This window comes from Panulirus ornatus, chromosome 4, assembly GCF_036320965.1.
Source record: "Panulirus ornatus isolate Po-2019 chromosome 4, ASM3632096v1, whole genome shotgun sequence".
Classification (NCBI taxonomy): domain Eukaryota; kingdom Metazoa; phylum Arthropoda; class Malacostraca; order Decapoda; family Palinuridae; genus Panulirus; species Panulirus ornatus.
Genome location: NC_092227.1, coordinates 72,801,792 through 72,828,747, shown reverse-complemented (window position 1 = coordinate 72,828,747; position 26,956 = coordinate 72,801,792). Strand labels below are relative to the sequence as shown.

At 43.5% G+C, this 26,956-nt stretch overlaps 1 protein-coding gene and 1 long non-coding RNA gene across 5 annotated transcripts in view; one reads left to right on the top strand and one right to left on the bottom strand.

Moving 5' to 3' along the window:
- LOC139767381 (uncharacterized) overlaps positions 1 to 26,956 on the bottom strand; it is a 332,929-nt gene that overhangs the window by 154,048 nt on the left and 151,925 nt on the right. The window lies entirely within an intron of this gene.
- Positions 12,725 to 26,956, top strand: part of LOC139767314 (solute carrier family 15 member 1) — a 141,309-nt gene continuing 127,077 nt past the window's right edge. Inside the window, exon 1 of one of the 4 annotated variants that reach the window (XM_071696613.1) lies at positions 12,725 to 12,879. In XM_071696613.1, the coding sequence (XP_071552714.1) occupies positions 12,795 to 12,879 (85 nt within the window). In that variant the 5' untranslated portion in view covers positions 12,725 to 12,794. Of the gene's footprint in view, positions 12,880 to 20,986; positions 21,313 to 21,504; positions 21,554 to 26,956 lie in introns of those variants that run through there. The other 3 variants (XM_071696631.1, XM_071696620.1, XM_071696641.1) reach the window with 3 other exon arrangements.

Genomic DNA, 26,956 nt, shown 5'->3' with positions numbered 1-26,956 from the left:
AAAAACGCCAGAAAAAGACTGTATACACGACAGCGGTAACGTGGACACTAGAACGCTAATGTTAAGCAGCGGGGAGTTGGTGATAGCTTTAAAAACTTCTGAGTGGAATTACATTTACTTGTCAATCAAAATTCCTATTTTTTTTTTTCCAGCAGACAACCCAGTCGTGCGCCAATCAGGCCTCCTGTTGCCTGTCTTATGTAAACTCATGTAAACTGCTTTTACTGTCTCCTCAAAGGCCCTGTACAGTGGTTCATTCTGCCTGGTGTTTTACTCTGTCTTCCATGTGGTATACTCGTAGGGGAACCTTGTTCACCCACGTTATCGACGAAGCGAGTGAACAGCTGGCTGTCTGGGGCCCTGTGGCAATCAGGGTATCACCTGTCTCGTTTGGGAATCCCTAAGATTCATAATCAGCGTCTTGCTTTCTTGTCTCATGTACCTTTTTCATCTTCTGTATGTGTACGTTTGAAAGACATGATGCATATGTATATATATATATATATATATATATATATATATATATATATATATATATATATATATATATATTATCCCTGGGGATAGGGGAGAAAGAATACTTCCCACGTATTCCTTGCGTGTCGTAGAAGGCAACTAAAAGGGGAGGGAGCGGGGGGGGGCTGGAAATCCTCCCCTCTCATTTTTTTTTTTTTTTTTTTTTTTATTTTCCAAAAGAAGGAACAGAGAAGGGGCCAGGTGAGAATATTCCCTCAAAGGCCCAGTTCTCTGTTCTTAACGCTACCTCGCTAACGCGGGAAATGGCGAATAGTTTGAAAAAAAAAAAAAAAAAAAAAAAATATATATATATATATATATATATATATATATATATATATATATATATGCAGATTTAATTTGTTTATGGATGGGGTTGTAAGGGAGGTAAATGCAAGAGTCCTGGAAAGAGGGGCAAGTATGAAGTCTGTTGGGGATGAGAGAGCTTGGGAAGTGAGTCAGTTGTTGTTCGCTGATGATACAGCGCTGGTGGCTGATTCATGTGAGAAACTGCAGAAGCTGGTGACTGAGTTTGGTAAAGTGTGTGGAAGAAGAAAGTTGAGAGTAAATGTGAATAAGAGCAAGGTTATTAGGTACAGTAGGGGTGAGGGTCAAGTCAATTGGGAGGTGAGTTTGAATGGAGAAAAACTGGAGGAAGTGAAGTGTTTTAGATATTTGGGAGTGGATCTGTCAGCGGATGGAACCATGGAAGCGGAAGTGGATCATAGGGTGGGGGAGGGGGCGAAAATTTTGGGAGCCTTGAAAAATGTGTGGAAGTCGAGAACATTATCTCGGAAAGCAAAAATGGGTATGTTTGAGGGAATAGTGGTTCCAACAATGTTGTATGGTTGCGAGGCGTGGGCTATGGATAGAGATGTGCGCAGGAGGATGGATGTGCTGGAAATGAGATGTTTGAGGACAATGTGTGGTGTGAGGTGGTTTGATCGAGTAAGTAACGTAAGGGTGAGAGAGATGTGTGGAAATAAAAAGAGCGTGGTTGAGAGAGCAGAAGAGGGTGTTTTGAAATGGTTTGGGCACATGGAGAGAATGAGTGAGGAGAGATTGACCAAGAGGATATATGTGTCGGAGGTGGAGGGAACGAGGAGAAGAGGGAGACCAAATTGGAGGTGGAAAGATGGAGTGAAAAAGATTTTGTGTGATCGGGGCCTGAACATGCAGGAGGGTGAAAGGAGGGCAAGAAATAGAGTGAATTGGAGTCATGTGGTATACAGGGGTTGACGTGCTGTCAGTGGATTGAAGCAAGGCATGTGAAGCATCTGGGGTAAACCATGGAAAGCTGTGTAGGTATGTATATTTGCGTGTGTGGACGTGTGTATGTACATGTGTATGGGGGGGGGGGGTTGGGCCATTTCTTTCGTCTGTTTCCTTGCGCTACCTCGCAAACGCGGGAGACAGCGACAAAGTATAAAAAAAAAAAAAAAAAAAATATGCAGATATAGGGTGTTTTGGTCGAGGTGGTGTGCAAAGTGAGAGGGTTAGGGAAAATGATTTGGTAAACAGAGAAGAGGTAGTAAAAGCTTTGCGGAAGATGAAAGCCGGCAAGGCAGCAGGTTTGGATAGTATTGCAGTGGAATTTATTAAAAAAGGGGGTGACTGTATTGTTGACTGGTTGGTAAGGTTATTTAATGTATGTATGACTCACGGTGAGGTGCCTGAGGATTGGCGGAATGCGTGCATAGTGCCATTGTACAAAGGCAAAGGGGATAAGAGTGAGTGCTCAAATTACAGAGGTATAAGTTTGTTGAGTATTCCTGGTAAATTATATGGGAGGGTATTGATTGAGAGGGTGAAAGCATGTACAGAGCATCAGATTGGGGAAGAGCAATGTGGTTTCAGAAGTGGTAGAGGATGTGTGGATCAGGTGTTTGCTTTGAAGAATGTATGTGAGAAATACTTAGAAAAGCAAATGGATTTGTATGTAGCATTTATGGATCTGGAGAAGGCATATGATAGAGTTGATAGAGATGCTCTGTGGAAGATATTAAGAATATATGGTGTGGGAGGCAAGTTGTTAGAAGCAGTGAAAAGTTTTTATCGAGGATGTAAGGCATGTGTACGTGTAGGAAGAGAGGAAAGTGATTGGTTCTCAGTGAATGTAGGTTTGCGGCAGGGGTGTGTGATGTCTCCATGGTTGTTTAATTTGTTTATGGATGGGGTTGTTAGGGAGGTGAATGCAAGAGTTTTGGAAAGAGGGGCAAGTATGAAGTCTGTTGGGGATGAGAGAGCTTGGGAAGTGAGTCAGTTGTTGTTCGCTGATGATACAGCGCTGGTGGCTGATTCATGTGAGAAACTGCAGAAGCTGGTGACTGAGTTTGGTAAAGTGTGTGAAAGAAGAAAGTTAAGCGTAAATGTGAATAAGAGCAAGGTTATTAGGTACAGTAGGGTTGAGGGTCAAGTCAATTGGGAGGTGAGTTTGAATGGAGAAAAACTGGAGGAAGTGAAGTGTTTTAGATATCTGGGAGTGGATCTGGCAGCGGATGGAACCATGGAAGCGGAAGTGGATCATAGGGTGGTGAAGGGGGCGAAAATTCTGGGAGCCTTGAAGAATGTGTGGAAGTCGAGAACATTATCTCGGAAAGCAAAAATGAGTATGTTTGAAGGAATAGTGGTTCCAACAATGTTGTATGGTTGCGAGGCGTGGGCTATGGATAGAGTTGTGCGCAGGAGGATGGATGTGCTGGAAATGAGATGTTTGAGGACAATGTGTGGTGTGAGGTGGTTTGATCGAGTAAGTAATGTAAGGGTAAGAGAGATGTGTGGAAATAAAAAGAGCGTGGTTGAGAGAGCAGAAGAGGGTGTTTTGAAATGGTTTGGGCACATGGAGAGAAAGAGTGAGGAAAGATTGACCAAGAGGATATATGTGTCGGAGGTGGAGGGAACGAGGAGAAGAGGGAGACCAAATTGGAGGTGGAAAGATGGAGTGAAAAAGATTTTGTGTGATCGGGGCCTGAACATGCAGGAGGGTGAAAGGAGGGCAAGGAATAGAGTGAATTGGAGCGATGTGGTATACCGGGGTTGACGTGCTGTCAGTGGATTGAATCGGGGCATGTGAAGCGTCTGGGGTAAACCATGGAGAGCTGTGTAGGTATGTATATTTTGCGTGTGTGGACGTATGTATATACATGTGTATGGGGGTGGGTTGGGCCATTTCTTTCGTCTGTTTCCTTGCGCTACCTCGCAAACGCGGGAGACAGCGACAAAGAAAAAAAAAAAAAAAAAAAAAAAAAAAATATATATATATATATATATATATATATATATATATATATATATATATATATATATATATATATATATATATATATAAACGCGGGAGACAGCGACAAAGTATAAAATATATATATATATATATATATATATATATATATATATATATATTTTTTTTTTTTTTTTTTTTTTTTCCTCATACTATTCGCCATTTCCCGCGTCAGCAAGGTAGCGTTAAGAACAGAGGACTGAGCCTTTGAGGGAAATCCTCATTTGGCCTCCTCTGTTCCTTCTTTTGGAAAATCAAAAACAAGAAGGGAGGCTTTCCAGCCCCCACTCCCTCCCATTCCAGTCGCCTTCTACGACACGCAGGGAATACGTGGGAAGTATTCTTTCTCCCTTATATATATATATATATATATATATATATATATATATATATATATATATATATATATATATATATAAAGGGTGAGAGACAAGGTACCACGAGTGTAAAAACTCTACCCGTAACAGACAAATAGTAATCACTAGCAGTAACTACACAGACAGACAGACAGACAGACAGACAGACAGACACACACACACACACACACACACACACACACACCTTTTATATGTTTTGTGCTTATCTCGTTATTAGATTTGTTGTGACAAACAGTTTATGTTGAATCAGTTTGGTCGAGATGAGGGCAAACAGGGAAATGAAGTGCGACCATGGCTTGCTATAGGAGCCACAGGAACCTTGATTTAGAAAGCGATGTGGCTTCCCTCATAGGAAGAAGTGAGGACGCTTCTCTGGAAAGCAATGAGGATCCATATTTGAAGACCTGTGAGGACCATAGGCAATATAGGCGTGAGGAGCTGTATTTTAAAGATATGTGCGGATCATAGGTAGTATAGGTGTGAGGACCTGTATTTGGAGACCTGTGGCAAACGTAGTAGTAGTATAGGTGTGAGGACCTGTATTTGGAGACCTGTGGCAATCGTAGTAGTAGTATAGGTGTAGGGACCTGTATTTGGAGACCTGTGGCAATCGTAGTAGTAGTATAGGTGTGAGGACCTGTATTTGGAGACCTGTGGCAATCGTAGTAGTAGTATAGGTGTAGGGACCTGTATTTGGAGACCTGTGGCAATCGTAGTAGTATAGGTGTGGGGACCTACATTTTGGACATCCAAGGGGACAAAAGATAGCATAGCTGTGACGATCATACTTAAACTTTTAGAGTACGCTGGCACGACCCTTGAACTCGACGGAACGACCCTCGAACTCGACTTACGACCCTTGGGTATGATGTCCTAGACTTGTGACCTCATTCTTGAGAGCCTGATCATGGCTCACGCCACCACACCGTCGTGCTTGCGGGGTTACCAAGCCATTCTTGGTCCAGTCTCAGCAAGCACAGAAGACCTGCTCGGAGCAATGACGTTGTTTGTTGGAAGTTCGTAGTGGGGCACAAGCATTCGGGAACTGGTTTTCCTGCGAGCCCCTATAAGGATCTGGGAGTGCGTAGCGGTACTTGGAGTGGAACTGGGAAAAACCGAGTTCGTCTTATCGTAAGTGGGCTGGTTACAGCGTAATCAGTTCTTAAAGAAAAAAAAAAAAAAAGATGCATGGCATGATTTCTAGGAAATCTGAAGTGCGCTGATAGTGGTTTCTTTTTCCGCGAAGCCACTATGTCTGGGAGGCTGTTATCGACTCTGGTGCGTCTCTTCTGTTCGCTCTCTGATTGGTAGGTTGGATCTGTTGCGTTCTCCTCGTTGTGAAGTTCTGTTGTGAGATCCAGTTTGTGTTCGATCTGTCGTTTAGACCTATCACGCTTTCCCTTATGATCTTCTGGACCCGATGAGCTATTATTTAGTGGTCCATCTTCCGTTGGATCTATTGCCCACCTTTTCATGGATGCATTCACCTATTTTGTGATCTGCTTGTATCCATCTCCTGTTGGAACTGTATACCGTTATGTATCTTCCGTTGGATTTTTTGTCTCCATCACTCATTTGCGACTGTTGTCCCATACACACTCTCCTTTGGGTCTACTTCCTTTCCTTCACGACTACCGTCACACACTCCTGTTGCTTGTCCACCATTAATTTGTCTTATCTTCCTCGGTACTGCGTGCAACACCATCAGCTCCGCCCATTGGCTAGCCGTGCGCTCTGGCTGGCTGCTCATTCATTTCGGACGAAAATGTTTTTAAATGTTCCAGTACGAGTTACCCGATGATCGAAAGTGACATGACTGGTGAAGGATGTAGCTCACAGCGGCGGAGTTCACACACACACACACACACACACACACACACACACACACATATATATATATATATATATATATATATATATATATATATATATATATATATATATATATATATGACGTTGACGTTGCCATTTGGTAAACATGTTTACCAAATGGCGTCTTAGCTTCGTCTCTTCGATGTATATCAACTGACTGTTATATTTCTCTCTTGTGACTCCCCTGATGATGTGATTATTACACGAAAGTGCACTTGGGAACTTTTGTGTTTCATTTTCCCCGTGGACTCATAGGAATATCTTGATCACGCGCAAAATTATGATCCTTTCCAACAATATATATATATATATATATATATATATATATATATATATATATATATATATATATATATATATATATATATATATATATATATATATATATGTGTGTGTGTGTGTGTGTGTACAGAGAGAGAGAGAGAGAGAGAGAGAGAGAGAGAGAGAGAGAGAGAGAGAGAGAGAGAGAGAGAGAGATGGCTGACTAGCTGGCTGGCTGAGGAGGAAGAGGAGCCGATGGGAGGCATTGGGCTCCAACGCATCTCGGAGGTCACTATTGCGTAGTTGAGGTTTTGGAGCATAAATGTCGCTGGTAGTTTGCTTAACAAGTCCTCCCCCTTCCCCCCTGTACAAGCGAGTGTTGAAGTGTGGCAAAGGGGATATTTGTGAGGGTGTCTCTCTCTCTCTCTCTCTCTCTGCAGGTGTAACACTGTGTGTCTGATGACGTGTTACAGTCTTCAAGCTCGTCATGAACCAGCATGTGCAACATGTGCTCTGGGCCAGCACGTGCAGCGCGTGCCATTCCTAACGACGGACCAGCGCGTGAATCGTTTGCCATTAATGAGGTTGCTGTGGACCAGCACCTGCGGCATGTGCCATCACTGTACTTGCTGTGGATCAACACGTGGCCGTGTGTGCCACCAGTGAGTATGCTGTGGACCAACAAGTGAAGCATGTTCCATCATTAAGCTTGCTGTGGACCACCAAAAGACTTTTATCGTGTGCCCTCAATAAGCTTGCTGTGGACCAGCACGTGCATCGTGTGTCATCACTAAGCTTGGAGTGGGAGAGCATTTCTAGCATGTGCCAATACTGAGCTTGCTGTGGACAAGCGCGTTCGGCATGTGCTATTACCAAAGCTTCCTGTGAACCAGGACATGCATTATGAGCCGTCATTAAGCTTGCTATGGACCAGCAAGTGACATTACTGAGGTTGTGGGGGACCATTACTCGCAGCATGTGCCATTACTAAGCTTACTGTGGTCCAGCATGTGCAACATATGCCATTACTAAGCTTACTGTGGTCCAGCATGTGCAACATGTGCCATTACTAAGCTTACTGTGGTCCATCATGTGCAACATGTGCCATTACTAAGCTTACTGTGGTCCAGCATGTGCAACATGTGCCATTACTTAGCTTACTGTGGTCCATCATGTGCAACATGTGCCATTACTAAGCTTACTGTGGTCCAGCATGTGCAATATGTGCCATTACTTGGCTTACTGTGGTCCAGCATGTGCAAGATATGCCATTACTAAGTTTACTGTGGTCTAGCATGTGCAAGATATGCAATTACTAAGCTTACTTTGGACCAATATTTGAATAATATGACATCATGAGACTTTTATTTTTGTAACTAAACAAGGTAGCTTAAATTTTGACTTTTTTCGAGGAATGATAACTTTATTCCAAAGTCAACAGACATTAAGCACTTGTGCTTTTTCCTGTTGCGGCTCAGGCCCATTCTGTGCCCATTCCTGCGCTGCACAGAAAAATACGTATTGCGCAGACCATCGTGACAGCAACATCGCAGCTTTATCAATGAACTTTAAAAAGTCTAAGGAAATTTATATTCTTTAAGTCAGGACGCGTACATGAATGATTAAGCTTAATTAACAGAAAACGGGAAGATAAACCTCGGAATAATGAAACATTTTGAAAACAGAAAACGGAGCAGTATCTAGTAATGCCCTGACCTGAGCCATTTCTACCACAGTCGTGTTGAAAGTGAATCATATGTCATCATTAAATGGCACGTTTCCATTTAGCTGGTCCCTGTATATTCTCAACAGAGATCTAACTTTTCTAACTGGATGTATATGAATGTATTATGGAACCGCTGTATTCGTCACCAATATCTATGTATAGATTTGCTGCGCACTTCAATTTCAGACTCAATAATTACGCTGGCCCAATGGCTATCAATTTCATTTAGCAATGCTTGTGTTTTGGACACGTTGTGTTTACCAAACAGAGCTCCAATATCTCGATGTCAGGTGTTAGTACTGGATGTGGTGTATCAGTCCCAGTTTCAGCACGGCAAGAATGCACGAGCTGTGTGCAATGTGTTGGATGATAACTACGAGGCAATCCATTTCCTCCATGTGGCCTACTTATTGTTGGTCATAAAATGTGTGATATGCATGACTTTCTCCTCGTAACGCGCAGAAACATAAGTACTACATTCGTGATAACTGAGTAAAATGTTTAAATGACTAACTGCGTTGCCTTTAATAATATGGAGAATTAAGTAACTGTACATTATTAACAGGACTCCCAGGTTGTACGTACAGGCATAGCAAATAAACAAACTTTCTTCAGTTTACTCGTTAAATATACGCGACTTATGGAAAGATGAATAACCTGAAAGTTTCATTAGTTGTGCTGTATATATCTGTACACAACAAACATCTTGAGAGGGGAAGACTTCTATCTTATAAAATGACATATCAACCATCTTTTCATCTAGTATATCATGCGTCATACATGTATGTCTTCGTGTGATATACTTTTTTTTTTTCCCCAGCAGCCATATGTACCTGATTATCTTTATCAGTGTACTTAACGTTGGGTATGAAGCTGTCACCCTATTTTTGTGACATGATTACTACTCAGGAATTCTGTTTACACGTCTGAGTGTATTTACACTCCTTCCATTCTGTTACGGTGTGTGGAATACTGCTCAAAGGCTTGGGTAAAGCGCTTCACCACTGTTCTGGTACACACACACACACACACACACCGTCCTGTTCGTGTCTCTCCCCGAGCTAACTTTCCATTTCTCCCTTCCTGTCACCTCTCGTCGAGTCATGTGGGGATCGCAAGTTTTACCAAACAGGCCTCTTCCAGCTTCTGACTAGGCTACACTCAAAATTGCAACTGGAGCCACGACTTTCAATCAGTCTGAGGGAGAGAGAATGGCTGAAGAATGATATCATGGAATAAGGAGGAACCTTGTTCTTCTAAAGCCTTTCTACAAGTGGTGCAGCTGGGGAACGTAATTAGATTTTTAAATTTACCGCTCTCAGTGCCTGGGTTATCATGTACCCCATGACCATCCTGTGAGCGGCTGCTCATAAGAATTACAGAGATTACAAAGGATCTTTGTTAGTCCCCAGTGTCCAGATAATATAAACTTGTTACATGGTTAATTCATTGCATAAACTCACGTTCTTTACCTAAGATATACTTATCGATTAAATTTAAAGAAGAAAAACGTGGATAAACTCAAAGATTTTTTTAAGTATCTTATCATTAACAATATGGCGTGGCATTTCCTGAGGTTTGTTAAGACCTGCCCTTAAAAACTTTTGTTTTCCACAATCTAGGACCCAGACTAACATCTCGAGACAGGTAAAATCTCTAGCAGTTCCTATAATCTAGCCTGGTTATAGCAGTGACAACATCTTGTAGTCTACTAATCTCGTTGCCTTCACGATACACATATTAGACGACAAATTTCATTGTGATGAATTGTGATGAAAATAGATCTACCAGTGTCCTGTCTGGACTCGTCTGCTTGCTTCAAAAACATGTTAATTCTTTCCTGATTAAAGTTTCCAATTTTCTAATTCACAAACCAATACTATGTTCAACAGCCTATTCATGTAGGCGCAAGTTTGGCTTAGGCGTCAACTTTCATGAGGGAACCAAACAGTATGCCTTGGCTTCAAGGTTAAGCATGTTACATTTTGGTCTCTGGGCATTTCAAGTAATCAGTTAGGATAGTGAACCGGAGGTAATTAAACCGTGTGTTGTCGTTTCACTAAACTCAAGAGCGATGAGTATGGCAAACAGTTCAGTTTGTAAGGTACATGTCTGATCATTTGTTTATTCCAGAATTCTTCTCGAATCTCTTACCAATAGGTTGGGTTACAATGACACCTCTCGCAGCTCGTTGAAGCGGGCTTCATCTTAGCCGACGTTCGAGGCGCGCTCGACTTGGTACAAAACCAGGCCAGGCGTACAGTGCTATCCCTGACACTCACCCACCTACCGGCTCTCGGAGGGATAGGGGTGGATGATCTACTATTTGTAACGCCCTGAGTATAAGCCTTGGCGCCCTCCACGAAGTTAGGGGCTTAGATAACGTCAGATGATTTGTTTTATTGTTTTGCTACGATGTCATCGTGGGTGGATTACGCAGTATTTACCCAAACGTGTTATGAACCCTAAACTTCGATATGGCTGCAGTATTTAATTAAGAGTTACTGGCTAAATGACTCAAGTATTTAATTAAGAGGTACCGGTTTAATGACTTATCCATCTCATGTGGTCTCAGCTGGAGGACGCAGGCCGGACATACACAAGCGCCATCATAATGACCGTGTCTAATGTACTTGTAAATGCATATTCAGTAGGGAAATATGAGTTTGTACTATCAAACCACGATTCAGTGATACGAATTGTTTCGCAACTTTTTTGCAATGATACTGTCTCTTACTGAAAATTTGTTTTGTGTTCTAACTACCCACATTTACGTCACTCACTCAAATGTATGAGTAAGAATCGTTGAATCGTTGAAAGAAATGTTTATAAATGAAGGGGAACAAACTTGCTCAACAAGGGTTATGCACGAGCAGGCCTAATTCGTTCAGATGTAAACATTCCTTCCCCGACATGTCAGGCTGTGTGTAATTATGTTCCACAAGTTGAATAAAGTGAAAAGTCTTTACTAATAGATTATTATGAGACTTTACTAATGGCGTCCCTACAATCAATCTTGAAATTTTGCTCCTAAATTAGCGAGCTCGGAATATTTCTCCAGAAGCTCCGATCTCTCCGTTCATTTGCTGTTGGTAACCACATTACAGGTAACAGTATTGTTGTCGGCACCATCACAGTCGTCATCCAACCAGTTTGTTGTCATCTACCCAGCACTTGGAAAGCACTAGCGTTTACGGCAGGGAGAGTTCCTGGAGCAGAATTCCTCTAATTTCAGATGAAATCTCCAACTAGCCATATCTCGTGTTATCCTCTCGGTCATCCCAAGCCAGAGAATGATTCGGTGTCGTTAATGACAATAAAGATTTACGTTTGAGAGGCTTTGTACCTCTCTCCGCACTACTTCACAAAAAGGTTGGTTCACACGATGATGAGAGACAAATAGCAAAAAAAAAAAAGAATTAGCATGAAGTGCTTCAACACCCATAGCGATACTCCCTGGCGTCAGTGGCTCAGCGAGCCCCTGACACGCCGAACTACTGGTCTTCGATAAACTCTGCGGAGTAAAGCATTAACGTATGGAATGTAAAACATCCATTCTTCTAGGACACGTCTGTCATGGCACGACCTGTGAGACTGTTGAAGAACTGGCAGCCAAACTTCTTAGTATGGAGAGAACATTGATGATAAAAATCACTAGAAACTAAGTAAAACAAAACACATAATCAACTGACTGCTAACACCGCTGACACCGCTGGCCTTCGGACTGAAATCCTAAGCAGGTAGTTTATCATTTTCCAACTTCTTACGACTCTTGAGTCCCCTAAACATACTGTCGCGCTCTTTTGAATTACATATTTACGCAGCAGACCACAAGCTGAAAACGTTTTTCTTTCATGATGAAGCAGTTATAATCCCATATAAACCTCCGTGGTGTACCGGTCAGCGTTGCTAACCTTAACGCATTCACGGAGCGCCCGGGGTCGAGTCCGCAGAGGTTCGAAACCTAGTCGCGGCAGCCGGTCCACAATCAACCTAACTGTTCATCCTTACTCAATGGCGGGTCGATAGAATGGATACCTGACTAACCATCAATTTGATCGGCAACCACATCTCCATTATAACTTGTACAGCACCAGGGTACGACTCTGGATGGTGCTATCGTACCCAGGGGTTGTATCTTCGTGCCGATGCCGAAGATTTTGAAAAACAAATTGTAACCTGATCCAACATCTGGGAACCATTAGGGTTAATGTTGCTGACAAAAGGACGGGAATCTTTCTTAACAGTCAGCGTGACGTAGCACCATCTTGGCCAGCGCTATTCTTACCCAGCGCGAGATCATTTCCTCCTGATAAGAAGTGATAGTGATCCTTCCTGAACGTGTTCGGTGCCAGGATCGAGGAGGCACTGTGGCTAGGGTGTGTAGCCCGACGGGGCGGAGCTACTGATTGAGCGGTCCAAACGTCATTAAATAAAAGTACCGTGGGTCACCCGTGATTCATATCTCCGCTGGCCGCTCGTTACGCGGGACAACCCACACCCGCTCTCCGTTACCTACCTCCTAACATGAGTGCTGATGCTAGCGTACCACACACACAACATTAGCACTATAGAGAGAGATAATTGACTTAATAAATTTACTGAAAAGCTTCGAAAATAACTACAGACCGTGTGGGTGTGGGTGTGTGTGAGTACCTGGTCGTGGGCAGTGCAGAGTGTGGTGTGAAGGGACAGCCATTATTCAGGGCGAGGTGTGTGGCCGCGTTTGGTTGTTGTGGTGAAACGGGAAGTGTAGAGCCTCAGGATGCCGCCTAATACGGACGACTCGAAAACAGGTGGAGTGGCTGAACAGCCGCTTGATGCCTCCACGCTGATGCCTCAGGTCAAAGGTAGGGCTAACCTGGATGAGCCAGACATTATATTATCATAGTTACATGTATTTGATTCTCCTCCTTACAGAGTTAAGTGTCAGGTAGGCAGCAGCGTCTCCCTAACAAGCTCATCCTCTCTCCTGCGCGTGTGACTTCCCAGTAACATTTGTCACGATGACTCGGAGTGGGCAGATCACTTTGAAGGTTCCCAGCTCCTGCACTTCCTCATCCCTCTAGAGGCGTCTCTCGTTGTCCCTGCATTTGGCGTGTCTTGCCGCTGACACTGATTGACTATTATACAGGGATCATGATGAAGCACACCAGCCCTGCTACTGGTAACGTAACATGTGGAAAACACCAGCCCAGATATTGGTAACGTAGCTTGTGGAACGCACCAGCCCAGATATGGGTAACGTAACTTGTGGAACGCAGCAGCCCAGATATTGGTAACGGAACTTGTGGAACGCACCAGCCCAGATATTGGTAACGGAACTTGTGGAACGCACCAGCCCAGATATTGGTAACGTAACTTGTGGAACGCACCAGCCCAGATATTGGTAACGTAACTTGTGGAACGCACCAGCCCAGATATTGGTAACGTAACTTGTGGAACACACCAGCCCAGATATTGGTAACGTAACTTTCTGACAGTCAAGCCAAGATCTTGATCATCGACTCTAAAGAGCCACAGTTCCTGTGACTAACCCTTTAAGCAAGACGGTACGACCCATAAGCACGACGATAAGATCCTTTAGCATTACGGTACGACCCTTGGGTATGATGATACGGCCATCGTAAGGAGTCGTCGTGCCGTTGTGCCTAGGGACCGTATCTTTGTGCTCAAGGGACCTACCTGCTGCTGTGTTCTAGTGTCACATCGTAACATCCCGGGAGCTGGCTGCTTGTGTGCCTCCACCGCTAGGTAGACCACGCAATACTCGGCAAGCTGCTGCGTCGTATGATTAATGGTGTGGTCGTCCGCAACTCAAGGATAGGCCGTTTTGATAACTATTTCTTTCCCCACACCTCGAGGCTTTGGAACTGTGTACCTTTTCATGCCTTTCCTAATAACTATGACCTGGCACATTTTAAAAGACAGGTTTTTCACATCCTACAAAATTCATGAATACTTTCCCTTGTCGTTTCTATTCCCCTTTCATAATACTCTGTATTTCAATTAAGGACCGACCTTGATGTGGCCATATGTCTGTGACTGTAGTCTTCAACATATAAGGAAATGTTCAAGGGGTACTTAAGGGTAGGAGTCTCTTATTTTTCTCCTGTTTTTTTTTTTTAAAAGTCAGGTAAAGGTGAACGACTCGCGAAGAGGAGGTTCACGTTACTTCTGAGGTTATGAAAAAAAAAAAAGGTGCTGATTTTGTGCGGGAAGTTGTGATGAACAGGCCGGGAGGGTTGTGTTACACAGTGTTGTGTTAAACAGGTTGGGGAGGTTGTGTAGAACCGGCTGGGGAGGTTGTGTCGAATAGGTTGGGTAGGTTGTGTTGAACAGGTTGGGAAGGTTGTGTTAAACAAACTGGGAAGGTTGTGTTGAACAGGTTGGGGAGATTATGTTGAACAGGTTGGGGAGATTATGTTGAAGAGGTTGGGGAGGTTATGGTGAAGAGGTTGGGAGGTTATGTTGAACAAGTTGGGAAGGTTGTGCCCCGTTATCATTCTTAACACATTTTTTTTTTCTGGTGCTGCTGCTGCTACGTGTGTGCTTGTGTTTGATGAGTCATACTGAACAATGAGGGAGTTTTACACTTGAGCTGCACCTTCTCTTGAATTTTCTCTTCTATCATACAACATCTCAAAGTCATTTATTCACTACTCATACTGTATAATATAATTTCTTTTTATCTTTTCTGACAAGTTTCTGTCATTTTCTCCGATTGTTCCATCCTTGCATCTTGTTGATCGTCCACCTCACTAAACTGGTGTAAAAACCTCAGAGGTTATGATCAAGTCACCCTTACGCTTCTCTCTTCCATGATGGAATTATGCTCTTCTCTGGTCCATCTCTCTTAGTTCTTTGTGCTTTCATCAGTGTGGTGGCCACACTCGTGAGTCGCATTCCAGTTCTGATTTAATTGTAAGAGAGGTGACCAGCGTGCTGAATGTTTTTGTATTCGTGTACTTGAATGCACTTCTGATATTTGCCAGCAGACAGTTGGTATCCTTTAGTATTCTCGTTAGGTTGGACTCGGACGGGTTAGGTTCTTGTAGCTTATGTTCTGCTAGATAATACCATGTCTTCTTTCACTGTTACCCATCCTCATTGCTTTGCATTTACACGGGGATATATTACATCACCGACGAATCAGATTAACTTTGGAGTTTGTCCAGGTCTCTCTGTAATCTGATACAATCTTCATCACTCTTTATTTTCCTCGTGGTTTAGCATTATCCGCACACATATTCACGTCGAAGTAAAAGTCTTTTTGGCAAGTCATCTGCATAGGTTGGTAAAAGCAACGGTCTCAGGACCAAGCCTTGCGGCACACAACAGGTGACCCCAGCCCATTTTGAGAAGGCTCTCTAACATATGTCCTATGCTCCTTCTACTAAAAAAAAGAAAAAAAATTGTCTTTCCATCAAATTAGTTCCATCTTTTTGCCCGAAAATCTAGCTTATCGGCCTGTCGCTTGTGTGGTCTCCTGTGTGGTACAGTGTCAAATGCTTTCTGGCGGTCCAGATACAAACCCCATCTTCTCTTTTGTCTGAAGCGGATCTCTCTCTCTCTCTCTCTCTCTCTCTCTCTCTCTCTCTCTCTCTCTCTCTCTCTCTCTCTCTCTCTCTCAAGTCTAAGTAAGTTATGCATGACCTTTCTCTGAATTCGTATTATCTTTCCCTTAAGTGGTTCCTCCTTTGCAAGTAGTTCATGCATGTGCATTCTTATTGTCGTTCTCATTGTTTAACAGACCACATCTTATCAGAGGGACTGACCTGGAGTCTTGCGTAGTTTTTCTCCTTTCTAACGATTACTCGCTTGGTACTTTGCCTTGAGCAACATATTATGCGTCTTGAGCAGTTCGTCAATCGTATTTGCGCACTTCTTCAGCACATATAGAGAAATTATCGGGAACCTGAGCTTCACGTGGTTCAAGGCCTTTTAACAGTGTGTTTATATTTTCTCTACAAACTTGAGAACAATTCAAGACCTTCCCCATTCCATGTCACTGGTGTTGAGGCTAGAGTGTCTCTTAATGTGAAAACTCTTCTGAACTTGTCATCCGCTTCCTCGCGTATTTGTACATCACGCTCTACAACTCTTCCCTCGGAATCCAATAGCCTGATCAGCTACTCTGTTACTAACAGTTTACTTCTGATGAATTTATGGACAAGTTTTGGATCATCTTTCGTCTAGTCTACAATATTCTTTTCAAAGTTTATATTTTCTAGTTTTCTTCTCTTTTTTATTATCTTGCTATACTCATTCCATGCTCACATATACATTTCAAATGCTGGTTGGCTTTAGTGTCTTCTACATATACCTCCTCCACAATAGCTCTTTAAACTCTTTTTCTCTTTCCAGTGTCTGTTAACGAGACACATCGTGATCAGGTGCAGCACCGTTATTTTCAAGGGTCACGCTGTTATTGCGCAAGGGTGGACTCGCTGTATTTTCAAGCATGGTAAACATGACTGTGCGAATTATGCTTTGTGGAGGTCAACATTCGTCATGCATAGCTTTCGTCCTCGCTATACAGACACATTCAGGGACCATATGTACTTCAAGACTGTACTTTCACTCAGGCTAACGAAGGACTAAGAAAAACCTCGCTACAAAACGCAGTTAAAATGCCGAGACGTAAACAAGCTTGGAGCGAGAACAGTTGCCACAAATCTAAAGCACACAAAGTAATTACAGTGAGCACAAACAGCGGGGAAATGTGGGAAAGTTTAGACTGTTGCGTCCCCTTTAGCGAGGCTGGAGGTTAGTCACTTGGCGAGAGAGAGAGTGAGCGATCACTCTTGCCCAGGCTTGTGAGTTAGGCGATCACCCTGGCCTTCGTCTGGGAATTGTATGATCACCCTGGCATTTTTGTGGGAGTTAAATGATCAACCTGGCCTTGTTTTGGGAGTTATGCGAACAACCTGGCCTTGTTTTGGGAGTCATGTGATCAATCTGACTTGGCTTGGGAGTTCTATGATTAACCTGTTCTTTGGTTTGGGAGTTATGTTGTCAACTTAGCTTTGGTTTAAGAATTATGTGATCCCCCTGGTCATGGCTTGGGTGTTATGTGAAGTTTTATACCCGGCCTTAGTCTGAAAGATATGCGACCACCCTGACCTCAGTTTGGGAGTAGATTACCTTGGTTTGGTAATCACTTGACCCTGGTTGGATGGTTAATGTACTCATTTGACGTAGGTTCGGTTTATATGATCACTTGGCGTTGGTTTGGTAGCTATGTGATCACTTGGCCTTACTTAGGTAGTTGTGTGATCACTGGGCCTTACTTAGGTAGTTGTGTGATCACTGGGCCTTACTTAGGTAGTTGTGTGATCACTTGGTCTTCGATCGGTAGCTAGTTGATCACTTGGGTTAACTTTGGTACGTATGCCATCACTTGGGTTAAGCTTGGTAAGTATGCCATCACTTGGGTTAAGCTTGGTACGTGTGCCATCACTTGGGGTAAGCTTGGTACGTACGCCATCACTTGGGTTAAGCTTGGTACGTGTGCCATCACTTGGGTTAAGCTTGGTATGTATGCCATCACTTGGGTTAAGCTTGGTACGTATGCCATACGTACGCCATCACTTGGGTTAAGCTTGGTATGTATGCCATCACTTGGGTTAAGCTTGGTACGTATGCCATCACTTGCTTAAGCTTGGTACGTATGCCATCACTTGGGTTAAGCTTGGTACGTGTGCCATCACTTGGGTTAAGCTTGGTACGTATGCCATCACTTGGGTTAAGCTTGGTAAGTATGCCATCACTTGCTTAAGCTTGGTACGTACGCCATCACTTGGGTTAAGCTTGGTACGTATGCCATCACTTGCTTAAGCTTGGTACGTACGCCATCACTTGGGTTAAGCTTGGTACGTACGCCATCACTTGGATTAAGCTTGGTACGTATGCCATCACTTGGGTTAAGCTTGGTACGTGTGCCATCACTTGGGTTAAGCTTGGTACGTATGCCATCACTTGGGTTAAGCTTGGTAAGTATGCCATCACTTGGGTTAAGCTTGGTACGTACGCCATCACTTGGGTTAAGCTTGGTACGTATGCCATCACTTGGGTTAAGCTTGGTGCGTGTGCCATCACTTGGGTTAAGCTTGGTACGTATGCCATCACTTGGGTTCAGCTTGGTACGCATGCCATCACTTGGGTTCAGCTTGGTACGTATGCCATCACTTGGGTTAAGCTTGGTACGTACGCCATCACTTGGATTAAGCTTGGTACGTATGCCATCACTTGGGTTAAGCTTGGTACGTGTGCCATCACTTGGGTTAAGCTTGGTACGTATGCCATCACTTGGGTTAAGCTTGGTAAGTATGCCATCACTTGGGTTAAGCTTGGTACGTACGCCATCACTTGGGTTAAGCTTGGTACGTATGCCATCACTTGGGTTAAGCTTGGTGCGTGTGCCATCACTTGGGTTAAGCTTGGTACGTATGCCATCACTTGGGTTAAGCTTGGTACGTATGCCATCACTTGGGTTCAGCTTGGTACGTATGCCATCGCTTGGCTTTGGTGTCCTTGTTTTGCGTCGTAAATCGAATGATCGTAACAATTAGTATGTGCCTTCACTCGTCACCCTGCATATCGATGGAGTCTGATCAAACTTCGTATGTAAAATCCTTGCGGTGTTTTAGAGTAAAAATTTAAAAGGAAATAGAAGTAGGTTCGTGTTGAGGTTAATTCTTGATTTGGTGATCAGAAATGAAAGCTAGTTTAGTTTCATTTTAGAAGATCGGGCCCAGCATAGAGCGGTGGAGAACCCATAATTAGATCCCTGATTATCACCAGATGTCAGCATTGGAAATTTCGAAATCAAGTAATCTTTGTGGACGTGTAACACAAGAGATATATTACGCATTACTAGTGATAACATCATCTTATATTCCGCTGATAACCAGGCGGTTCGTACCGTCTTAAGTGAGAAATGATGATTTCTCGGTCGTGCCTCCCGCCTTACATGCATGATACAGAGTGCACAGAATATGTGCCTGACATTTTGTGTTTTTCATATTCTCTCTCTCTCTCTCTCTCTCTCTCTCTCTCTATATATATATATATATATATATATATATATATATATATATATATATTTTTTTTTTTTTTTTTTTTTTTGAAAGGATAACAATTTGGCGCATGATCAAGTATATTCCTATGAGTCCACGGGGAAAATGAAACACGATAAGCTCCCAAATGCACTTTCGAGTAATAATCACATCATCAGGGGAGATACAAGAGAGAAATATAACAGTCAGTTGATATACAACGAAGAGACGTAGCAAGGAAGCCATTTCGACAACCACATGTTATATATATATATATATATATATATATATATATATATATATATATATATATATATATATATATATATATATATCTTCCATACTATTCGCCATCTCCCGCGTTAGCGAGGTAGCGTTAAGAACAGAGGACTGGACTTTTGAAGGAATATCCTCACCTGGCCCTCTTCTCTGTTCCTTCTTTTGGAAAATTAAAAAAGATTTCCAGCCCCCTGCTCCCTTCCCTTTTAGTCGCCTTCTACGACACGCAGGGAATACGTGGGAAGTATTCTTTCTCCCCTATCCCCAGGGATAATATATATATATATATATATATATATATATATATATATATATATATATATATATATATATATATATATATATATATATATCCCTATGAGTCCACGGGGAAAATGAAACCCGTGGACTCATAGGAATATCTTGATCACGCGCAAAATTGTGATCCTTTTCAATATATATATATATATATATATATATATATATACACACACATATTACATGTGTGGCGAGGTGGCGACGGAAATAGATGAGGGCAGCATGTATGAATATGTACATGTGTATATATGTATATGTCTGTGTATGTATATGTATGTATATGTTGAAATGTATAGGTATGTATATGTTCGTGTGTGGGCGTGTATGTATATACAGGTGTATGTGGGTGGGCTGGGCCATTCTTTAGTCTGTTTCCTTGCGCTACCTCGCTAACGCGGGAGACAGCGACAAAGTATAATGAATAATAAATCAATCAATATATATATATATATATATATATATATATATATATATATATATATATATATATATATATATGAATGATACGATTTCCTTTGATTCATTTTAGTGGCAGGTGATCGCAGTGTGAATGTGGTGGGGGTAGGGAGTACGTACTGGCCTGGTGGTGATGATGAAGGTGTGTGTGTGGGTGTGGGAGGGAATGGGCAGGTGTGTCGGCCGGGTAGGTGTGCTGGTGTCCTAAGCATAACGTTACAGCTGGATACCTGGGCTATATAGGCCTATCATCTTGCCAAGGTCGAGGCCATCAACGTCAAGCAACTGGAAAAAAAAAAAAATCTTGAAATGCTTCCTCCAGGCGTGAAGGATAACTCCAAAGACCATATACACTCTCACCGACCGTACGCGTGGCCCGTGCTTTACCGTCGTCAACACCAGTTATGATCACTCTGTTGCACAGTGATCTCATTCCGTACAGTTTCCATCCATGCCACATCGTATGGCACAGCTCACCTACGTCACCATCTAAAAGTCGGTCGCTGGGATGTTTTCGTGTATAGTTCGGGACCGAGGTGATGTTCTCAGTGTCTGACTTTTTATACAGTTTCGTGCACTACCGGTGACTGATGTTAGCCTGGCACGCACGACCGTGCGACCTTTGAGCACGATGGAGTGATCCTTGGTTATGATGTCTTTAGCCTTTGACTCGATCCTGAAGAGTCATGTCAAAAGTCACGGCATCATACTCAAAGGTCGTACCGTCGTGCTCAAGGAGGAACGAATCGTCATGCTCAAGGGTCGTACCATCGTGCTGTAATGGTGAAAAATTATTCCCTGCTGAGCATACATAAACACAGGTGATGTACACACACACACACACACACACACACACACACACACACACACACACACATACACACAGGGCCACACGAGTATGAAACTCCCTCCCCGTACACCCGACACTCATCAGATCTCCAAAAAAAAAATCATATCCCCAATACAGACCTTGCCTCTACTTCTCAACCAATTTTCATTACACACCAAAATCAATCTCCTGTTAAGTGAACTTCCGTCATCGCCGTGTGTGTGTGTGTGTGTGTGTGTGTGTGTGTGTGTGTATGTGTGTGTAAGGTGGTAATGGAGGTACAGGTGTGCTCCAATGTTACATGGTCCAGCGCCTCCTCCCTGCTCGCTCGCCTCAAATTCTCTCCGCCAGTCTTGCCGAAGGTATTTTCTCGAAAGTCCTCCAGATTTTCCTTGTGTTTGGTGTGCACATTGTCAACGAGACATTGGCTAGCACAGAGTAGCTAGGGTGGGCAGTGATCGGTACAGGGGGTGCGTGTCCCGAGCGTCTGTAACTATCCGTGCACCGACGAGCCCACGACGGAATTTGTCTTAACTTCGCCATAGCCGACGCCAAGCAGCAGCAGCAGCATGGTATCGAACCGCCAATCTCCTCACAATGTTTGTAAGTTGATGCTTCTCATTTCTGTGCCCGAGGTGTGTGTGTGTGTGTGTGTGTGTGTGCGGTGAACGGGCAACCCAATAATGGTGGTGGTGGGTGAGGATTGTTTGTCAACCTAACCGCCAGACAGGGCTGTTCAACGTATTTTGTCCGCACTTCTCAACACCCGTCTTCACCATACATTAGACAGACGAAGGTGCGACCGTTTGGTCGTGTTGGGGCTTGGTGGAGGTGGTGGTGAATGAAATCATTATTGCTTGGCTTAAGTAACCCCTTAAAACACGACGATACCATTCTTGAGCACGACACGACGACCCATAGGCGTTATGGTATGACGTGACCTCCAAGGGTCATACTCCAGGCTTATACCATCGTACTCAAGGGGGTTGTGGATGGTTTCGTGTGGGGACGTCAACTGCACGAGGACAGAGAGAAATATCGATCTGTACTGGCCCGCATGTGGCCCCGTACCAGCAGGCTGGTGGAGGCAGCCCATATAGTGTACTGTATACCAGGCACCGCATACGGTGTGCACCTCGTACCTCTTCACCCTGTACGTAGTCGTGTATCAGAAGAGTCTACGTTGTATAGATACAGTCGCCAGGTATTCCACGAGCTGGTCTACCCAGACGTCCTCGTCAGAAGTTAACACGTGAATCTTGATACGTCCTGATATCTCATTAACATCTCCTCAGTACTCTTGTGAAATAAGCTCCAGTGGTAAGAATACCTGTACTGATTGTATTCTATTAATATTACAACACATGCAAGGTGTATTCTCATAGTACAACTCATGCAAAGTGTATTTTGACTGTACAACCCATGCAAAGTGTATTCTGATAGTACAACCTATGCATGGTGTATTCTGATAGTACAACCCATGCAAAGTGTATTTATTCTGATAGTACAACCCATGCAAAGTGTATTATAATGAATCTACTAAATGATTTCTGTGTTGCTGTTCATTTAATATTCATTTCTTCAGATTATTTACTATTCCTAAAAGCTGAAATGTGAGAATGCTTATGTATTCAGTGAATTAAAGTCTATACCAACTTTAGATCTAGAAGGGTCCCGCCTCAACATGAAATGTACAAGAATAGTTTATTGATAAAGACTGAGTATGAACTGTGAAGTGATGATTTATTAGAAAAGTTGACACACACGTAACTGTCATCTCTCTCTCGTTTACGTTCAGTGAAGAGGATATACAAGTGTCAGAACACATGTGATTCATCAGTGATTTTCATGATATGAGAAAGGGTTTTGTTTTTGTAGACACACTTCATGTAAGGAGGGACAGTACGGAGATCGTGTACACTACATACATAATAGGCTTAGGTGGATATTGGGTGTCGTGTTCCTCAGTGATGGCTGGCGAATCTAATCCCTTGAGCTCGAAGGTACGACCCCTGGGAAGGACGATGCGACCCTTGGCTTTGATGGCCTGACCTTTGACCCGACTCCCAGGTCAAAGGCCAAAAGGGTCAGGTCGTGGGCCAGGCCATCATACCCAAGGGTAGCGTCCCGTCCTGCTCAAGTGCGTTCAGCTTCACACCTGCGGTGCTTGAGAGCATTTCTGGAGCTCGTCCAGTCGGAAATAATAGACGTTTGGAAAGACCATCATTATCCAAATTTGATTTGTGAATACACTAAAGACATCATGTTTAATGAAGGAAATTACCGAACGGAACATCTTACGCGTAAGTCAGGAATCTTGGCCAGTTCGAGAGAGAGAGAGAGAGAGAGAGAGAGAGAGAGAGAGAGAGATGACAACCATTGTTGGTCATAATATGAAGTGTACCTTCCCGGAGCTATGGCGTACCTACCCCGTCTCCCTGCACACATTCCCGTCACACACTGGGTCGTATTAGTCCACTTTCCGTGTACCCTAACCTCTATGTATACGTACGGTTAAGGCAAGATTTACCTGGCTTTTACGTCATTAGCACAACGGTGCGATCCTCGAGCACGATGATGCCACCCTAGAACACGACACCACCACCCTTTACGTACGATAGCTTGACCTTTCACCTGACCCTTAATGGTCAGGGGAAATTCTAGGTCATTCACGCCCAAAGGTCGCACCCCCCCCCCCCCCCCCCCATCAAGGATCGTACCGTTGTGTACCGTCGAACTGCAACTGAGGTGCAATTTGAAAAAGTTCTAAGAAATAACGAAAAGTAGTTTTTCGTGACAATTTTTTTCCCCTCCCAGAGCCGTGATGATAAGTGTTACGAATCGAAGATCAAGATAATTGTATCTAACGAAAGCCAGGTGTGTTGTGGCCAGTGTATCCCTGCACCACAGTTATCGAGGGCTGGACAAGGGCAGGGATGGTTGAGCCTCATGTGCCTCAGATGGTCATAATGGTGGGGGTCAACTTCACACTTGTGACGTCAGAACAAGTCGTCACGGCACGTCACCAACACACGAGACATATTTCTATGTATGTATGTATGTATGTATGTACGTATGTATGTATGTATGTATGTATGTATCTATCTATCTATCTATCTATCTATCTATATATATATATATATAGATAGATAGATAGATAGATAGATAGATAGATAGAGATAGAGAGAGAGAGAGAGAGAGAGAGAGAGAGAGAGAGAGAGAGATACATATGTACATCAACAAATAGTGCGATATATGTTTTCAAGGTGTGGCAACTCCCGAGGGTTATTTATGATCAAGGGACTACTTATACGGTCGAACCTCTTTGAGGACGAGGCACGACCCTTGGTCGTACTCAAGGTGTCGTACCTTCGCACTCAAGTGGTTAATCACCTTATGTACCATCCCTTCGTGTTTGTGGTTTGGGCAGGACATTACAGGCAGTCGACAATCTTGAGTGTACAGAGTGACACAAACACACACGTACGTAGGCGTTTGTGATGTGAGGTGGGAGCCTCTAAAAATGTCTTGGGTGCCCTGGCCGTGTGAGGGAAAGTTGGTCCTTACCCTGGGAAGTGGGCGGGAGAGGAGTTTTTAAAGTTAATGCACGTGTGTCGCACCATATCTGCCTCACTATCCATAGGACTATTCTCTGATGTACATAACTTATATATATATATATATATATATATATATATATATATATATATATATGAGAGAGAGAGAGAGAGAGAGAGAGAGAGAGAGAGAGAGAGAGAGAGAGAGAGAGAGAGAGAGAGAGAGAGAGAGAGAGAGACTAGACTACCACATAACCGTCATGGGAACACACAGCTTCATATAGGCAACACACCAACTCTTCTGGTACACTGTCGACAGAGTCTGTTTATCTTCAGAGATCATCCACTAACCCTACGGGGAGAGCAATGTTAATCCTGGAACCTTCGAGGAGGAGACGGGGACATGACACTGTCCTCCGTCTGTGTATGATACTCCTCGCCTGGCAGACACTGCCCACACTTTATTTTCTTATTATGGCTTTTCATCAGTGTGTCTGTGCATGTGTATACCCTGAACCTCATAGATGTTATCACACGGTTTGACATCTCTGAGATACGCTGAGTGTTGAGACCTAAACCACTTGAGCACGACGATACGACCCTTAAGAATCAGGTCAAAGGCCAGGCCATTATACCCTAGGGTCGTATCGTAACGATCATGGGTAGTGCTGTCATGCTCAGAAGTTAACCAAACCTAAACGAGAGCCATGCGTTTACCCAGTGCATAGTGTGAGGATCTTCATGCATGCGTCTGGTCGCTATATCTTATCAGTGAGTATTTCTTGTGTGTGGGGCAGGCAGTGTAGACACTACAGTGCTATAGTGTTCACCTTCCTTTTATCCTTCTTCCTTGGGTGTGTGTTTATAGTACTAACTTACGTTTTCATCAAGAGAGTAAATAAAATTTCTGTCAAATGTCACCGTATGTCACCCATGTGTGGAATGTCTGAATATGTGTATGTCCTTTGTCGCTGTCTTCCTCGATATTTGTGTACAAAGTGCTGACAGAATGTTTCTTCCTTCTTACAGATTCCCAATGGCCCCAGGAATTTGAACTCAGCCCGGGAGACCCATCCACTCCCTTAGATTCCCTTAATGCACCCTCTAGATAACCTATACTCACCCCCTAACATCTCTAGACCCTCCCAGGCTCTCCCTGAACGCTGGTCATAACAAATGTAACCATTACGTAACCTCCTCTAAAGTGTTTCTTAGTAACCCCCAACACTTACCTCCATCCTGGTAGTGCTTTGCTCACCAGCGCGACCATAAACCTCGCATGTCTCGCTTGTTCACCTGATGTCATCTGTGTTGTCTCCTACGTATTACTTGTCTTCGTTATTCTCTCTGATATATTTCTCTGCTTCTGTATCTCTCTTCATCCCTTGTTATCAGTAGACACATTTGTCTTTTTTCTGTTACTAACAGTTATTGCAAGCTGTCGTTGATGGGAATTTAATGGAGAACATTATGTGGTGATATTTCTTACATCGGTGGCATAAACTTGACCTAGGCGCTGGTAACACTGACTCTCACCCTCCTGGGTTCCGTGGCGGTGCGACCCTGGCTCTGGCTCTGTACTGCGCCACCCCGCCCTTGCTGACACTCTATCACTCTCGTAAAACCTTATTACTATTATAGTCGTAAACTCATCGCGTTTCTCCTAGTTACCGCTCTCCCTGTCCCCAGTTCCCGCACTCCCATATAGTTCATTCTGTTTCTGCTTTATTTTGCTCTCGTCTTGTTCCTTGTTCAGTATTCCGTCATATGCAAGATTTTGCCTTGTCCAGATTTTTTCGTTGTCCAAGGCGGGTTCCTTGTTCTCTAAGAATCTTCCCTGTCAAATATTTCATCTGTCAATGATCCTACCTCGTCATATATTGTTTCTTTTCCTACATACCTTGTCTCACTCCATACATCGCCTTGAACTTCCCAGCTTTATCATTTTTCCTTGGGTTTGTGTTCTGCGTTTTCCTGGATGACACTGTGTTAGCACGGGAGGTCACCTGACCCCGGCGAGGCAACCAGCGATCGCTGGAGTCCCATCATCAGCTCCCCGATCGTACTTACTGTCGTCTTTCCACGTGGATCATCCCTCTGACTGCCTACCTCCTGGTGTCGATCATCCGCTCTGACTTCCTCTGGCCCCCTGCATGTAACCTGTAGTTAAGACCGACCAACTCCTTTGGCCGTCGCTTCAGCACTAAAACGGACGCACAACCTTGGTCCCCGCAGCTTTTGTTGGGATTCAAAAACGGACGCACAACCTTGGTCCCAAGAGCTTTTGCTGGAATTCACACTCACGCTTGCCCTTAAGCACCCAACCTTAACTTCAAAACTCATCCGTGTTTGCTTGACCCTAAATTCCGCTTATACCCCAGCCTTCATACTTTCACCCCTGCTCACCATCAGTGTGTCTCCCTGTACCTGTGGCCTTGCTGGGGCGTGT